Source organism: Leptonychotes weddellii, chromosome 10, assembly GCF_054177405.1.
Source record: "Leptonychotes weddellii isolate Sample4059 chromosome 10, ASM5417740v2, whole genome shotgun sequence".
Classification (NCBI taxonomy): domain Eukaryota; kingdom Metazoa; phylum Chordata; class Mammalia; order Carnivora; family Phocidae; genus Leptonychotes; species Leptonychotes weddellii.
This window is the reverse complement of record NC_138378.1, coordinates 7,466,842-7,485,292: the sequence shown is the minus strand read 5'-3', so window position 1 is coordinate 7,485,292 and position 18,451 is coordinate 7,466,842. Positions and strand designations below refer to the sequence as shown.

Sequence of the window (18,451 nt, the reverse complement as noted above, 5' to 3'; positions counted from 1 at the left end):
AGCAAGATGAAACGAGCTAAATCCCCCTAAAGTCTTTTGACAGGCCTGAGTAAAGATGTGTGCTCCTTCTGGTTGCTCAGCGGTAATTCTTCGAGATCAACGCTGGCAAGCACTGCTGACGGCCCACCCGGCAGCCAGCCCACTCCAGCCCTGTGTTCTCCACTTGCAGCCCGGAGATGGGTGCCGTCCTAGCATGCCCTGCGGCTGGTGGGGCCACGTGACCTAGTTCTGGCCAATGAGATTAAGAGGATGCCTACTTGCGCGCAGGGCCTTCTGGGAAAGAGCTCCCGTTCTGTCCTGATAAAACGGGGGCAGGAGGGCGGGAAATGATGGCCCATCTTGGCCTTTCTCTTCCTGCTTTTGGATCGCCTCACGGGAGGATGTTCTCACATCTCGGGTAGCTCTGATTTTTGGCCTTGGGGCTCCCATTACGCTTCGCCCCAGCGTCACTATTGGCAAATGCGTCTATTCTCAGATGTTATCACATGGGCAGGGACACTTGGCTCAAGTATGAATTTTCAGTCCCGTAAAAGGATTCCACTTATTTTATTTTATTTTTTTTTAAAGCAAAATTTGGCAATTCTTCCTTTTGGGAACAATTGACTAGGAACAGAAAGGGAAGCTGTTACTATTTTAGAAACTCCGTATCCCGGTGAAACAGAGACAGTCTCCTGTTTCTGAAAAATGATGATACATCGTGCATTAGTCTCTGCCATCCAACAGCATTGAGGACTGAACAGATTTTTTTAGAGAGGGGACTAATGTAATAAATTTGATAGAAAGGAGTCGAAGAAGGAGAAAAATGGGGCATTTTTATTTCTCCAAAGATGCATAAATACACAGGTGGGAAAATCTCAGATCATCAGATGACATGACAGGGAAAGCCAGGGATAAAGGACGCGCATGACAACAGACTCTGCTTCTAGTTTTTCTTGTCTCCTGTATTTCAACCCATTTACTGTGTGCCAGCCACTGTTCTTATACCTCCCTACAAAGTTATTATTATTATTCCCATTTTACAGATGACTCTCTGAGAACACAAATTCCTTGCCAAGGTTCCACAGCTAGTGGGTGGCAGAGCTGGGACCTAAGCCCAGGTCTCTTAGACAAGTGTGAGTGTGCTCACATTAGTTTTCTATTGCTGCTGTAACAAATCACCCCAATTTTGGTGCCTTACAATAACACAAATATATTATCTTACAGTTCTGAAGGTCAGAAGTTGAAAATGGGTCAGCTTCTGGAAACTCTAGGAGAGTATCTGCTCCCTTGCTCTTTACAGCTTTGAGAGGCCCCCTGCATTCCTTGGCTCATGGTCCTTTCCTTCCTGTCAAGGCCAACACTGCAGAATCTTCTAATCTCTCTCTCTCTCTCTCTCTCTCTCTCTGTGACATCTGCTTCTATCCCTCTCATCTCCCCCTGCTTCCCCCTCGAAAGGCCCTTGAGAGTACGTTAGGCCCACCCGGATATAAAAGTTATGCTAGAGATAATCCAGTGAATGTCAAATTGTATGACAGCCTTTATGAGCATCAACATTAAATCCAACCCAGCACAAGTAGCTTCCTCCATGTGTTTACCAGCTGCCAGGCACTATTCTAAGTATTTCACATGTATCAACTCATTTCAGCCTCATGGTGATCTTAGAAGCTTGGTTCTACCAGGAATATCGTTCCCATTTTACAATTGAAAGGACAGAGGCTCAGAAACTTGTCCAAGCTCACAGAGCAGAGCCACGACTCAAATCCCGCACCCTGGCTTCTTACCCTCCCTTCCTACTGCCACCCCCGCTTCTTAATAAGCCCTCCCAGGAAATGTTCCTGCAGGGTGATTAATTGTTGAATCGTAGTGGGGAAAATACAGATAAAAAGAAGGAACACAGTCACGCAGAATCCCACTTACCCTTTCTCTGGTGACTTTTCTCTATGCGCATATGTATATGTATACCCCACCAGAGATGACTACAGATGTGCATCAAAAGATTTGGTCAGAGAATTCTGTCAAAAGGATCACAAAAGGCCCCCAGAATCCTACTTTTATACCCCCTTAAAAACTGCATTGAAAATGATAACTTAGTTAATAACCTGGGGAAAACAGCAAGAGGGTGATAATAGGCTGCCTTCCTCATTAAATGGGATAATCACTCCAAAGCGAGTTGCAAGGGGCTCAAGTTGTCAGTGAATGACAGGCAGAATTCTGACCTCAGAGGATTAATCTAAACTCTTTACAGATTCTCCAGCGGGCGCCGGGTAAGTTGAAAGCAAGGCTGCAGGGAACTAGAGCTAAATGCAACGAACCCATGACTCACCAAAATGCGATTCTCTTGTTTCCCTTGTCCTGTGTAGGTATTCACACAGCAATATGCTATTCCAGATTGTCGTCCTGTGTTTCTGTAACCTGTTTTCCTCCTTTTAGGAATTCCTTCCATATATAAATATATATATATATATAAATGTTGGGGAGGAAAAGAGGGAAAGATGTAGAAAAGGAGGGAGAGAGGGACCGAGGAAGGGAGAAAGGGGGGATGCTTTCTCAATTCCCAACACTATGTTCTTCTGTTCATCCTACACACTCCTTGCCCTTGCGTCCCATACTACAACTAGGGGAATAATCGTATGATTATGATAGAGAAAGTAATTTCCATAGGGCGTATTATATTCTCAATGCCTCTCAATTTCTTGAGAACATCTACAGTTTGTAAATTATATAAATGGTATGATTCTCATTTCAAAGCCCATGCATCTCAATGGCCAGCTTTTACCCCATTCTCGTCAAAGGCGACTGCTAGAAATACAATCCATTTTGTGTACATCAAAGTATAAGTTTGACGCACAGGGTTTAAAGGCAGGAAGACACTTGGGGCCTTTTTCTCGTCCAGGGATTGCCTATCCCGGCGGTGAGTCAGAATCCTCTAGAAAGCTCCCAACCTTAGCTTATTGTAGATAGAGCCTATGGGAGGGGACCTGCCATCTAAGCTTTTAATAAACTCCTCAGGAGTGATATTGTGATATAGAATAAGAAATACCTATTTGGTCTTCATCCCCATTCCGGGCACAGACTGCCTCTAAAACTTATCATATAAATGATAAGAGCCATGAAGACGTCTTTTGTTATTCATAACAAGCCAGCGCCTTTTAACTACCTCTGGGTTTATGTTAATGAGTGACTTTGGAAAGCCCCTAAGGATGGGGGCCCTGGTTGCCAGGGGAACCAGCCTTGTGATTAGAGGGTTGGAACTTTCCACCCCATCCCCCATCTCTGGGGAGGGGAGAGTGGCTGGATATTGAGTTCCATCACTAATGGCCAATGACTTAATCAATCACGTCTGTGTAATAGAGCATGCACAAGAATCCCTACAGTATAGGGTTCCGAGAGCTGGACTGTGAGTACATGGGGGTGCGGGGACGGTGCTGTGTCCAACCAGGGCACGGAAGCTCTGTCACCCCCAGGCCCTCCTACCTTGCCCTATGCCTCCCTTCCATCTGGCTGTTGCTGAGTTTATCCTTTTATAATAAGCTGGCCATCTAATAAGTCGACTGTTCTCCTGAGGTCTGTGAGCCATTCTAGCAAATGACTGAACCTGAGGTGGGGCTCATGGGAATCTCTGATTTGTGCGGGTCACCTGACCACCCACCGCTTGTGACTGTCAACTGAAAGTGGGAGGCAGTCTTGAGGGACTGAGGCTTCAGCCTGTGGGCGCTGATGTTAACTTTAGGTCAACAGAGTCAGAACTGCATTGAGACGGAGGACACCCAGAAGCGTCACAGAATTGCTTGGTATGGAAACCCCACACATTTGGTGTCAGATGTGGCGTGAGTAGTGGAATATAAGGAAAGGAGTTTTTCCCTAACACTAGGAGATTCTAAAACCTCTAGAACCAATAATAGGACTCATTTCCTCATTGCTCAGAAGAAGAAACTGAAGCCCAGAAACTTACAGGCAAATGACAGGAACCATAATCATAAAATAATAATGACAGCTAATACATAGAGCACTTAGTATGTGGCAGGCGCTGAAATAGGTGCCTTATTAAATCCGATACTTATGTTATAGGTACTATTGTTATCCCACTTTACAGACAAGGAGACGGAGGTTCAGAGAGCTTAAGTAACTTGCTTAAAGTCACACAGCTGGTAAGTGGCAAAGCCAGCAGTTTGATTCCAGAGTTCTTACCCTTAACTACTTCTTCTTCTTATATAAGTTTATATATATACTCTGCAAAGTAGAACCCGGCCACTTTTGATACACTGAATGTATAGTGTTCTACTGCAGGACAAATAAAATAGGTGAGTATATCGTCCCATTTTAAAACTGGCCTTGTGTAGGGAATATTCTGTTGCCTTGTCTACTTAACCGGCTTCTGTGGAGTTCCTAAGTGCCAGGTAATATGTAAATGCTTCATGGACAGTCTCCTTTAATCCTCTTGGGAACTGTGTGATGTAGGTGTTCTTATCCCCAGAGGACAGCTGAGAAAGCTGAGGTTTAGAAAGTGAAATGGCTTGTCCAGATCACACAACTAGTCCATTGCAGAACAGGGACTTTTTTTTTTTTTTTAAGATTTCATTTATTTATTTGACAGAGAAAGAGAGCATGAGCACAAGCAGGGGGAGTGGCAGGCAGCGGGAGAGGGAGAAGCAGACACCCTGCTGAGCAGGGAGCCTGACATGGGGCTCGATCTCAGACCCTGGGATCATGACCTGAGCCGAAGGCAGATGGTTCACCCACTGAGCCACCCAGGCGCCCCGCAGAGCAGGGACTTTAACCCTGGTCTGTCCAGCTCCAAATGCCAACCTCTTAGTGTTTTCACTCTTTTGCTTTTGTCTTATCTGCTGGAGATCCTTGGCCTCTTGCAGCGGTTACACATACTCAGAAGGGATGGATGCTGCTCAGAGTTGAACTGTATCCACCAGTGCCTATGACTTCATTTGGAAACAGGGTCTTTGCCAATGACTACATTAAGATGAGGTCAATTAGGGTGGACACCAATCCAATGTGACCGTGTCCTTATAGAAGGGGACATGTGGACATGCAGATGGACGTGCATAGAGAGGACAACATCTGGAAGCCACGGAATGCCCTGAGGCTCCTAGGAGCTAGGACAGAGGCAGAGGACAGAGTCCCACTCGCGGTGCTCGAAGGCGCCAACGTTGCCGATGTGGTCAGGCCGTGGTGCGGAGGATTGTCCATGGTGATGAGGACTGTCCCCTAGCCAGGACTACCCATCACCATCACTGGGTTCCTCTTCTCTCCTACTTCCCCACTTCCCCACTGGCTCATGGTCTCTACCTTCATTTTTGTGTCTGTGGTTTTACTTTTTAATATAACTGAATACAGTCAAAAGAAAAGACTTGGGGCCTCCAGCACTGTGAGACAACATGTTTCAGTTGTGTAAGCCACCCCGTTTGTAACACTGTCTCGGCAGCCCCAGGACACTAACACTAATGTTTTCAAAGCGAGCCTGTGACTTCAAGCCTTGCATTTTCTTTTCACCATGTACGGGATCCGCAGACCCTTCCCCACCCGCCGAGGAGCAGCCCACCTCCCCCGTGTGGCACTGACCTTCATCATAGAATGGAATGTCGCGGGTCGATATGATCACCGGCATCCCGTTTTGACCACAGTCACTCTCAGATGCCACCTGCAACAGAACATGTGGCATTTGTAGTCAGGTGTTTGGGGAAAATCAGAACTTAGGGAAGAACCTCAAGGCCACAAGGTGCATCACCGAATTAAACTTAAGTTTCCCAAAGTAGTAGTGCCCCAACTCGGCTGCCCTGAAAATGCGGATGCCTGCCCTCACTCCCACGCAGATTCTGGTTTAATTGGTCTGGGATGCTACGCTGGCCAGCTGATCCCAATGTGTAGCCGAGGCTGCGAGCTACTGACCTGAATCTGGGTTTCCCATCCTCAGCACCACTGACATTTGGGGCCAGATCATTCCCTGTTGTGAGGGTTGTCCTGTGCACTGTTTAGCAGCATCTCTGGACTCTAGCCACTGGATCAGTAGCCCTGAGCTGTGACAATCAAAAATGTCTCCAGACACTGCCACGTGTCCCCTGGTGGCGGCGGGGTGGGGGGGGCAGGCCAAATCACCCACAGCTGAGAACCACCTGGTGGTAGGTACCAAACTGGCCCCATACAATGCACCTTGGAGGCCCTTAAAGACACAGCTTTCATAGATGCCCAGCCTTGTAATTTTGGATTCAGTAAGTCTTAGGTGGGGCCTTAGAGCCTGCATCTTTTTTTTTTAAGATTTTAATTTATTTATTTGTCAGAAAGAGAGAAGGAGAGAGGCAAGCAGAGGGAGAAGCAGGCTCCCTGCTGAGCAAAGAGCCTGATGTGGGGCTCGATCCCAAGACCCTGAGATCATGACCTGAGCCGAAGGCAGACACCCAACACACTGAACCACCCAGGTGTCCCTAGAGCCTGCATTTTTTTTTTTTTTTAACATTTTAGTTATTTGACAGAGAGAGAGAGACAGCAAGAGAGGGAACACAAGCAGGGGGAGTGGGAGAGGGAGAAGTAGGCTTCCCGCTGAGCAGGGAGCCCGATGCGGGGCTTGATCCCAGGATTTTGGGATTGTGACCTGAGCCGAAGGCAGATGCTCAACGGCTGAGCCACCCAGGCGCCCCTAGGGCCTGCATCTTTTTTTTTTTTTTTAAAGATTTTATTTATTTATTTGACAGAGACAGAGACAGTGAGAGAGGGAACACAAGCAGGGGGAGTGGGAGAGGGAGAAGCAGGCTTCCTGTGGAGCAAGGAGACCGATGCGGGGCTTGATCCCAGGACCCTGGGATCATGACCTGAGCCGAAGGCAGACGCTTAACGACTGAACCACCCAGGTGCCCCGGGCCTGCATCTTTAACAAGCTCCCGGATGGATGCTGGAGGTTTGAGTACAACGGAAGAATCCCTGGGACAACAGCACATCATCAGTAATGTCTGTGTGATGAGCCCTGAAAAGGCTATTTCGTCTGCTGTCGTCCCCCAGTCTAGCTACCAGTAGCGAATGACCCAGTAGCTAATGATCTTGCTCAGCTAGTAGTTAGGTGACCCTGACTATACTACCTTGTTAGCGTCTGTCTCCGATTCATTCTCTTGGTCTTCAACTCTTCGTGGGACGCTCATTTGGTTACCCATGGATCCTGCAATAGAGAAAAAAAGAGAAAGAGAAAAATTAAAACCCAAGACAAACAAAAGTCTTATTCCTGCCTATGAAGTTAGGTGCAGAGAACTGACAAGTTACTGTGGGTGTATTACCACAAGCCCAAGTTAGGTCAATTGCTTATACTTATTTTGGGGGATGAGAAAAGATTCAGGACTCATATATTCAGTAGAATTTAAGTCAAATGCAACCCCAGTTTATATTCAGTATAGATACCATTTTTTTCCCCTTTTAACCAAACACAGCTATGGAATCAAGGAGATTTTAGAATGAGGATAATTAAAATAATACTTATAATTTTTAGTATTCTCTGATCGTCAAACTGAATTAGATCCCTTGTTAAAAGCCCTCATAGCTCTGGTTTTTTGTTTGTTTTTGATTTTCATAGCACTCAGTGCTACTTGTAATTATATATTTATTTGGCTGTGTTTTCATTGAGTCATTGATTCAACAAATACATACTGGGTACCAACTCTGTAGCTTATGCTGTGCCAGGCACGAGGCTTATGGCTGTGCATTCAACAGACTAGGCCCCCTGACTTCACAGAGCTAAAGTCTGGTGGGTAGATAATAAACAAGACAATAAATCCATCAGACAGGCCAATTCTGATAGTTCAAGGCAGCATGGTACAATGATTAGGAGCCCAGAGCCCGAGCAAGACAACCTGGCCTTGAACCCTCTCTCTGCTTCTCCTTGCTGTGTGTCCTTGTGTGAGTTAATTAGGCTCTCTGTGCCTCACAGGCCTGCTATAAGGACTCAATGATTGATGCTTGTAAAATGGTAAAAACAATGGGAGGCTCGGTATAAGTAATATCTAAGTGCTTGTTAAACCCAATGGTTTAGGCAATGAACAAAAGTAAATTGGTAAAAAACCAAGGCCAGGCTAGGGCGCAGGAGGCAGAAGTTCTGGAATGAAGTAACAATGGATCCAGACTGGGAGGGCAAAACAGAGTATTTAGCTTCTGTGTCCCTTCCCCAATACACTGTAAGCATCATGAGGCCAGGTCTGTCTGTCTTTACCTGCGGTGGTATCTTCTATTCTCACCGCGGTGTTTGCATTTATCAGGTGCTAATTATCAGTTATTGGTGGGAAGGAGGGACTTAATCATTGATAATTACGCCTCCCCTCGCCTGCACTGAGCTAGGCATGTGCCCACATCGTTACTAAGCCTCTCGAGAGCCTTGCTTTAATAATAATGATAAAAGTCAACAATTATTCAGCACGTTCTCAGTTCCCAGCACTGGTTCCCAAGCATGCTCCCTGTGTCGGCTTATTGAACCCCACAGCACCCCTGTAAAATGGGTGTTGTGATCATCTCATTCTAGATATGAGGAAGTTGAGGCTGAATTACTTTCCAAAGGTCACCCAGGTAATGATGGCAGAAGCAAGATTCAACAGGCTGCCTAGGCTCCTAACCACTGGAATGTTCTGCGTATTATTACCTCCCCTTTGAAAGGAGGGAATCAGGTCCCCAAAACTCACCCAGGAGAGACATCCAGGAAATGCAGAGTGAGAGTCTGACTCAGAGGATGCCTGGTCTCAGAAGTAGGGCTCTTTCAGACATTCCAGAGCCCTGCTGCCTTGAGACCTAAAAGTTTCTTTTTCACACACACAAATAATGTATGTCTGAGGAGCCTCGGGCTCATCAGCTCTGGTAGCTTTCAGAATAAAAACCAGGACTTCTGATTTCTGGTTAAAGCAGCCCTTGCGTCTCCAAGGATTACCCCGGGCTTCTGGCCCACGGTAAAGTTTCATGCCCTGGTAACAGACGCCCTGAGTCATCAGAAATTTACAGATTCAATTTACAGACATCAGAAATTTCAGAGGCCAGAAAAGGGTCATAGATCTTACCCCTTGCTCTCTCGGGGGAATTTGATCAATAACAGGATCTGGGGATTTTATGTGTTTTCTAATCATACGAGGTAATAAAGCTGAGCACTTGCTAACACATACGGGACACTAGTTATTTTGCAAGACTTCCTATTTATAAAATCCATGACATGCATACTTACGATAGACCATCACTTCCATCTATAAACGGGCATCATGAATATAATATTGAATCTTCAAGACTGGGGTGGGCAAACAACAGCTGTGGGCCAAATCCAGCCCACTGCCTATTTCGGTGTGGCCGGTGAGCTAAGAACAGGCTTTACATTTATAAATGGTTGGAAAAAAAATCAGAAGAAGAGTCATAGATTGTGACACAGGAAGACTCTATGCACTCCGAATTTTGGTATCTATAAGTAAAATTCTATGGGGTGATAGCCACGCCCATTCATTCACATCTTGTCAACATGGGGCTGTTTTCATGTTACAAACGCAGAGTTGCAGAATTGCAACAGAGACTAGATGGTCTAAAAAGTCTGGCCTTTTCCAGAATGTTTATCACCTGCTACTGGAGATCACCCTGAGTGATATATACCTAGCTTGCGAATAAGAGGATTGAGGGAGCTGAGAGACAAAGTGTTGGCGGTAGTTAGAATGACCAGGATTTGAACCCACTGTGTATAAAAATAAAGATGACAGCTCTAACAACCACAGTGACTACAAAATAGTGACAACAACAACCAAATTGGCGAGTGATTACCATGTGTTAAGAAACTATTCGAGGGGCTTTACTTAGAGTAAGCTCATTGACTCCTTGTAGCAAAATCAGCAAGGCATGGGTACCATTATTTCAATTTTACAGACAAGGAAACTGAGGTTAGTAGGCGCAATGCCTTGACCAAGGCCACTCACAAGGATAGACACACAGAAGATTATGTCACCACCTGAGCCCAGCTTTTTACAAAATTAAAAAATGAGTCAACCATGGGTTTGCAAACTTTTCAAGCTCTTCTTATTCAGTTCGGATTCAGTCCAATTTGGGGGGCTACTTTCAAAAAATGTTTGAGGTCATGAAAAATCTTCGGGCTGCAAGAAGTGTGATGTGAGCAGGCAGGAGAACTTTTCATCCCACAGAGCTGGGGCTCCTCCGTCTTCCTGAAAACTGCGGATTTGAAGTAGCCTCTTGGCAAATTCAGGGCCAAGTGGACGGAAAGGAGGACACTGCATTCGCCCGTCTTTTGCAGGGATAACCTGGATTCAGAGAATATTGCTTCCCACCAGCAGTTAGAACACAGGTGTTGTGAAATGGTTCCTGCTCTTCCTTCAGATTTTGTATAAAGAGCAGGATTTACATGGGACAAAAACAAAAGGTTCCTGCCACCTATTGGCCATCGTCAGTATCGGCAGAAATGAATACAGTCAGCCTCCAGGGCGAGGTCAGACTGTTTGGGGAGGTCAAGGGGAACAATTTCACATTTAGCAATTACAGCTTCTGTTAAAAGTTGGCTCAAGCATAGAAAGTCCTCCCCTGCCCTAAAGATAGTACAGCTAATAAAACAATCATGATAATCACATCTGATGTGTAGGGAGAGTGAGCCATGTGCCAGCCCAGTGCTGAACGATGTAGATAGAGAGCCACGTAGCACGTAGGGTAAGGATGAGAATGATCCAGGGCAAGTTACCAAGCCTCGATGGGCCTCGGTTTCCTCTTCTGTAAAATGGGGATAACAAGGGCGCCTGGGTGGCTCAGTCAGTCAAGCGTCTGCCTTAAGCTCAGGTCATGATCCCGGGGTCCTGGGATGGAGCCCTGCATCCCACTGGGCTCCCTGCTTAGCAGGGGTCTGCTTCTCCCTCTCCCTCTACCCCTCCTTCCCTCTTATGTTCTCTCTCTCTCTCTCAAATAAATAAATAAAATCTTTTAAAAAAATTTTAAGAATGTGGATGACAACAGCACCCACCTTAGGTGGTTGTTGCAAGAATTAAATGAGTTACTATATGCAAGGTGCAGGGAAGAGAGCCGGGAACACGGTGGGCACCTTACAAGGGGTAGCCATGATTAGGGTTGTCAACTTTATTCTCACGCAGATTTTTTTTTTTTTTTTAAAGATTTTATTTATTTATTTGACAGAGAGAAAGACACAGCGAAAGAGGGAACACAAGCAGGGGGAGTGGGAGAGGGAGAAGCAGGCTTCCCACAGAGCAGGGAGCCCGATGTGGGGCTCGATCCCAGGACCCTGGGACCATGACCCGAGCCGAAGGCAGACGCCCAACGACTGAGCCACCCAGGTGCCCCTCTCACGCAGATTTGCAGGTAGTTTCCCCCAAAGCTCCCTGATAGTGAGAATCAGCTGAGGAACACGGCATCACCTCTGATTCCCAACATTCTCTCACCAAAAAGTTGGGCTGGAGCCCTGGATCTGTATTTTTAGTAAATGCACAGGGGAGTCTCATAATCAGGCACATATGGAGAATACCATGATGGTGAGCATCAGTCCGGCTGTCCTGGGAAAGAAGGAGTTCGGAGGTGCAGGACTTTCATGCTAAAACTAGGAAAGTCCTTCCCCCAATCCACCCCCCCCCCCACCCAGGGCAAACTAGGATGAGCTGATCTCTCTAAAACCCAGCTCAAGGACTCTGGGAGGCAAGGCCTCTTTACCCCCAGTTAACGGATGGCAAAACTGAGGCTCAAGATGGTTCAGACAATAATTCCTGTCTGTGATGGGGTTTTCTCCGGTGTCCAACAAATGAGAAAAAATAATCAGACAAGGAGTTTTTCCATCAAGAAAGCTATATTCATTTGAAAGAGCCAGTTTTTATTTTGAAAACAAACAAACAAAAAAACCCCACAAAAAAAACAAAGAAAAAAACAAAAACAAATTTGAAGGGGATGCCCTTTCTTTCATGAACCAATGGTGTTAGTTGTTTTGTTTTTAATGACCTATTCTGACATTAAACACCAGCCATGCCATATGGCGGGGCGTTTTGTTTTTGAAATTAGACTCATGTTTGAGGCCTTAGCATTTTGAGAACATGGGGTCAGTCTCTGTGAGGGGTCGTTCGGATAGAAAGGGTTTTTACTTCTCCACCTCCGGCTGTGTCCTTGAGGCCACAATCAGTGAATGCAGGAGAGATGGGGGTGGGGGATGGGGGGTGGATTTAAATCCCTGTGCCCAGGCCCCAGCTGGACCGGATCCCTCAGATTTTCCAGGGTGGGGCCCGGGGCACCAGTACGTTTTCAAGATCTCCAGGTGACCTCTGTGACAGCTGGGCCGCTGTTTTGGATATTTTGGGGTGCACGAGCTTCCCCTGGGCCAGGGACCTCCCCCAGCTGCTGCCTCCCATGTCGGGCTCTGTGCTGGGCGTGGAGTCTGCTTAAGATTCTCTCTCTCCCTCTCCCTCTGCCGCACTCACACTCACACTTGTTCTCACTCTCTCTCAAAGAAACAATATGTTCTCTTAGGAATACGCTTCTCTTTGTTTCTTATTCACAATAACTTGAAAGCAGTGTTTTCGGAACTGGGGACTATATTACCCTCCAGGAGACATTTCTGATGGTCCCAACTCAGGGTAAGGGGGCTGCTGCTGGTGCCCAGTGAGTGGAGACCAGAGACGCTGCTGAACATCATGCAGGGCACAGGACAGCCCCCAGCAGAGAATGATCTGGCCCCAAATGTCACCAGAGTGGAGGTTGAGGGATCCTGCTCTGGGGGCCGGCCTTAGTAGTTTTCTTCTCACGCTTATGGCCCAGCGTCCCCTAGTGACCTACGTTTCTGAGGAGCTGGCTGGGGATCTAGTCCCTGGTGGTGAAACAGAGTAAACTCTGTCCTGGCTCACACCAGCTGTGGGCATTAGCTTCAGCTCCTAGTCTGTGAGGGTGAGGGGTGGAGAAAGGATCATGGAAGGCTCATCCTTATCGCTCTCACGTGAAGATAAAAAGAGTGCAGTCCACGTCGTGTTTAGCCCAGTGGCTGGTGTACAGCAGTTAAGGACTAAAGATTAGCCATTATAATAAGGGCCAAATAAAATGTGCTGTACCTTCGTAATAATAATACCTAGTATTTCTACAGTGCCTGCTCCATGCTGGACCCTGCTCTGAGTGCTTTCTTATATGGACATATCACGTCCTCACAAGAACGCCACAAGGCACGTGTTTATATCATACCATTTTACAGATGCAGAACCTGCCCGCAGGGAGCCTACGTTCCTCTATGGACTGAACTGCTTCTCCCTCCAAACTCGCCTGATGAAGCCCTAACTGCCACTGTGTCCGGAGACAGGGTCTCTAAGGAGGTAATTACGGTTAGAGGAGGTTAGCGGGGTGGGGCCCCGATCTCAGAGGATTAGCGTCTTTGGAAGAGGAGACACTGAGAGAGCTTGCTCATTCTCCACCATGTGAGGACACAGCAAGAGAGCCAGGAAGAGAGGTCCGCGAGGACCTTCATCATGGGCTTCCAGCCTCCGGAGCTGTGAGAAAATACGTATTTGTTGTTTAAGTCACCCAGTCTGTGGCATTTTTGTTATGGCAGCACGAGCTGACTAATACAGGTTATCTGCTGGTAAGTCAGTAACTCAGGCTTTAACCCTTGGCAGCCTGGTACTGCAGTTCAAACTCTTAACTTTCCTTTTTTTTTTTTTTAAGGTTTTATTTATTTATTTGAGAGAGAGCACGAGCAGGGGGGAGGGGCAGAGCAAGAGGGAGAAAGAGCCTCAAGCACACTCGGTGCTGAGTATGGAGCTCACTGCGGGGCTTGATTTCATGACCCTGAGATCACAACCTAAGCCGATACCAAGAGTTGGTCACTTAACTGACTGAGCCACCCAGGCACCGCTTACTCTCTCTTTCTTACATGTCCTCTGCCATGTAAGTTATGCCTTTATTTTATTAAATATTTCTATGTAATGTAATACACCATAGAATATAAAATACTGCATATCTGTTTGTGCAATAAGAAATTAAAATCATAACCAGTCAAGGAATGTGGTCTGATCTAAAGTCAATGCACAGTTGAGGAGGAATGTACAACTGAAGGGTCATCAACAATCTTTGCAAAGATTTAGCACAAGGGCTTGGCAGTAGTCAGGCGAGAAAACGTTAGTCCTTCCTAATACTATTTATTTATCTTATGAATGTTGTGATCCCATTAGCTCTGTGGTCTGTTCCCCGGGTGAATTAGCCTAGAATTTGTCATCGAATTCCTCCCTCCTCTTTTATACCAGTGATTAGTGTTCATGTCACCTCCTTGTAGTTAGAAGTTAACAACAAGCCCTCCTCAGGGAACAGATTCAACGTAAACACAGGACAAGCTGCCCCGGAGAAAGCATTTCTGAAGCTGCCTTCCAGCAAGGAGTTAAACGATTGTCAAACGGAAAGGGGAGGTTCTTGAACAGTGGAATGGCGACAGGATTAGTCACCAAGTAAGCAGAAACACCTTTGATCAATGCCATGGAATGTAGGCGAGCTGTGGGTCCTCCTTACCACCCAGTTGAGGGCCTTGCCAACATAGCCATCTGGCACACCTGGCAGAGCAAACTCTCTGCCCCCCAACTCCAAAGGCAAGATAAAAATGAGTAAAGAGACCAGACCTGCTCTGCCAGGTCCCATGACCTGCGTCTCCCTGCATCCCCCAGCACAGTGCTGGGTGCAGTAGACACTCTGAGGGCCTCCATGTACAGTGGGACAGGCTGCCTCCTGCACAAGGGGGCATATGAGGACTGAAATCCATCCTTCATTGTGCTCCCCTAGCCCTGTGCCCTAGAATGGACCGTGTGGGCCCAGGGGAAGAGGTACTCTTGTCAAAATCGCACCGGGTGTTTCAGGAATGCTCGGTAGTTGCGGTCTTGCTGTGGGAACAGTCAGTTATGTGTGTATAAATGGCTGATGTGCCTAGAAGGCTTAGAGCTTACTATCTTATTCTTAGTGTTTCACCAAGCAGCTTTCAGCTAATAGTGTAGTAGGTAGCATTATCTGAAGGCTTACTCGGAGCCAGGCAGGGCCAGGAGAGGCACCAGGTGCAAAATGCAAGGAGGCATTCCTCTCCGGTTTGGGCAGGGGCCGAATCTGCACTTGGGAATCTGCACGTCCCCTCCTCCAGGCCTGGATTTTGCCTTCAGGTGCCTTGTTTGCTTCACCCTAGTCCAGCCCTGGGGCCAGGAACGTTACTTTCATTGTCTCTGTTTTTCTTTACTGCACCCCATGATTCCCCCCACTACACAGATAAAGAAACTGAGGCTCAGGGATGCATTCCCCTCACCTCTAGAATGCAAACCCCATGAGGACAGGTGCCTTGCCTGTTTAATGGATGTTGGTGATTAAATACATAAAGAAGAGTAACTTCTGTCCCCCCCAGATCAGAAAGCTCTAAAGAGGCAGAGCTGGGGTCAAACCTGGCTCCAGTGACTCAGGCTGTCACATCCTTAACTATTCCCAGTGCTGGGCAGTGGTGAGAAGAGCTGCCAGCAGCGCAATAATCAGCAAATGTGTCACTCCCGCAGGACAGATGAGCCCGCGTGGAGCGGAGTCCTCGACCCTCCCCCGCCGAGTCTGTTCCGTCACTCTGTGTGAGCATCTGCTGTTGTGGGAAACCAGCCAGGATGGGTCCTGACGGGCTGCTTGCTCTCCAAAAGCACATGCCTTCTTGGTAAAAAGACAACCAACCGTTCCTGAGTTTCAGAAATCTTGGGAAGAAAGAATCCTCCATGCCTGGGGACTTGGGCTTGTTCTCCTCACTCCCCCTTAAAATAGAAGTAACTTTAGCACACTCCTCTCTTGGCTTATTTTGGGGGCAAAGCAGGACATGTACACCCCAGGCCTGAAGCCAGTGGTGTCCCAGCAAGCCCCCCGCAGACGGTGGGGTGAATCAGTCACTCGCCCTGGTGCAAAATTTAAGGGGACGCCCGAAAACTCAAGCCTTCGAGACGAAGAATGTATTTTAACGCAACATTTTAAAAAAACACAGTGATGCTGTTACTGATCCTATCTTTACTTAACCTGCTATTTTGTACATCGTGGATGTTTTGGCATTATTTTTACATTTTTAAATACTGCTTTAAAATATAATTTATCTTGGGGCGCCTGGGTGGCTCATTCGGTTAAGCATCTATTTATTGATTTCGGCTCAGGTCATGATCTCAGGGTTGTGAGATCGAGCCCTGTGTCGGGTTTCATGCTGGGCGTGGTGTCTGCTAAAGATTCTCTCTCTCCTTCTCCTTCTGCCCCTACCCCCCCCAATATATATATAATTTATCTTAATGACTGAGTCTCTTGGTGTCTCTTAAATTCTGTACACCGCTGTATGCGCCTCACTCACTTCACTGGAATCCTGAATGGATTGGATCTCAGCTCCATTCTTTGAGACCTGGAAGGAGCTCCCCTCACAACATTGATGAAGAGCATGGGTGTCTCACGCAGTGAGTCTCAGCCCTCACAGAGTTTGCTTGGATCTCGACACTGCGACTGTGCTCATTTTACGGAGGAGGAAATGAAGCTCAGAGAGACGAAGCAACCCACCCAGGGGCACCCAGCCAGCCCGTGGCCTCTGGCCCCAGGGTACCCACCCTGTAATCACCTTGACTCTTTAAGGCAGGAAGGAGTTTCAGAGGGCAATGCTGACTTCTGGAGCCCTGCAGCTGGGATTTGAATCCAGCACCTACCTCGAAGGATGGTTTTGAATGTTAAATAAGACAATTTATGTAAAGAACCAGATGCACACAAGGAATCCTTCTCCCTGTCTCCTCCACATCCTTAGATCATGCCCCTTGGCACAGACTCAAAGTCAGCTTTACTATGGGGGATTCTAGTCCTGACAGTGGTCCCCAAATCACTTAGCATACCCCTTTGTCTGGTGACTTTTTACCCCAAGTCTTACACTTGAAATGGCTCTCAATGTTTCCGTGCAAATTGGAGCTATTTCTGTTGCTTCGTACCTGACACCGCCTACATGGTCATATAATCCTTCTATAACCCATTTAGGTAAGGCTTTCTTTGGATCCATTTCACAGACAGTGAAACTGAGGCTCACACATACCCAAGGCCACACAGTGAATCAGTGGCAGAACTGGGGTTGAACTCAATCCTCTGATGCCCAGCGTCTATATTTCACTGCCTGCCACAAACAACAAGCCTAATCTGGAAGTAGTTACCTGTCGAGCCCCTGGTGGGAGTGTCTTCAGTCCCCTGGAGTCACCTGGAGCTGCTCCTGCTCAGGGTGCCTTGTCTCCAGCTGGTGCTGCCCAGTGCTAGGCAGTCGACTGAGTCCGGCTCCCTGCCCTTGGCTTCTTCCTCTGAAGCCTGCTGGCTGAATACACAGAGCAGGGCAAACACCAGTCTGGGTGGGGCCCTCCTCTCTAATATCGTCCTATAGAAGCAGGTTCTCTTCCTGGATGTGGGGGCTGTTCTCACCTCTCCAATCAAAACCGAGCACCTGATTTCTCTCGCACTAATGCCTCCCTGGAACTCCAAGCATCCTGTCCAGTCCCCTCACCCACTGCATCTGCTCAGGTTGACCTGGGTCGCTGATTCCCTTCCCCAGTAACCACGGGCCATGGTCAGAGCAGGGAGAACACGTTCTGTAGGGTTTTGCAGTTCTCCCTGCCTTTCACCTTCATTTATTCTAGAACCTCCACCACCGCCTAGCCACCTAATTGGAAGGAACTAGCATCTCACCCACTGCACCGCCCCCAGTCACAGAAACATCACTCCCAAAGGGCTTTGGACCCCAGAAAGCAGGTAATCTAAGGGTGGCTTATTGCTCTGAAGACGGAGGATGGCACTGGAAGGGCATTCTTTTTCCCTGCAGGCTAGAAATTCAAGACAGCCTGCTGAATTTACTTAATTTCAGCAGGGATATTTATTAAAGTGTCTCACAAGGACATATATAATACAAGATGGGAGCATCCATTAAAAATAACAAAGGAAGTTAGAAAAATAAGAGTGGGTGCATCAGTGGGTGCATTCAGGATCAGAGATAAATATTCATGTGGATTTACCAGCTTGCTGTGATGGCTTCACAGATGTGGCTTTGAGCTCCCTAACAGCCAATGCAAAAAGAGAAACATGGCAAATACTACTCAGTGTTCTTGAGAAAACTTGTAGGAGAAATGCAAACTACTAATTATTGTGGCTTGATTCATTAATGTGCTCACCCAAGCGCCCATCATGAATACTTGCTGAGCACCAGGCTATATATAGCCCTGGGCTTAGAATGGGGAGGAACAGAAGCCCTGTCCCCGCACCACCCTCCCCGGGCTCACTGGAATTGAACACAGAGTCCTACAAATAAACATAGAATTACAGAGTGTGATCCTCATCATGAAACAAAGCCAAGGCTGCTAAGAGAGAGAAACAGGGAGAGCCAGAGAAAGCCCCTTTCAGAAAGCAACATTTCAGGGACAGACATACTATTTAAGCAGATAGTGAATTCACAATTGCACACCCCACAATGTGGGCTGTAAACTCAATTCTA

The 18,451-nt window shown here is 47.1% G+C and overlaps 1 protein-coding gene across 5 annotated transcripts in view; it reads right to left on the bottom strand.

The window, feature by feature from the left end:
• Positions 1-17,261, bottom strand: part of BCAS1 (brain enriched myelin associated protein 1) — a 92,580-nt gene extending 75,319 nt beyond the window's left edge. For 2 of the 5 annotated variants that reach the window (XM_081832553.1, XM_081832554.1), the window contains exons 1-3: positions 17,130-17,256; positions 7,062-7,138; positions 5,554-5,632 (exon numbers count right to left, since the gene is read on the bottom strand). In XM_081832553.1, coding sequence (XP_081688679.1) covers positions 5,554-5,632; positions 7,062-7,133 — 151 coding nt within the window. In that variant the 5' untranslated portion in view covers positions 7,134-7,138; positions 17,130-17,256. Of the gene's footprint in view, positions 1-5,553; positions 5,633-7,061; positions 7,139-17,129 lie in introns of all 5 variants that reach the window. The other 3 variants (XM_081832552.1, XM_081832555.1, XM_081832550.1) reach the window with 3 other exon arrangements.
• Positions 17,262-18,451: the final 1,190 nt, after the last annotated feature.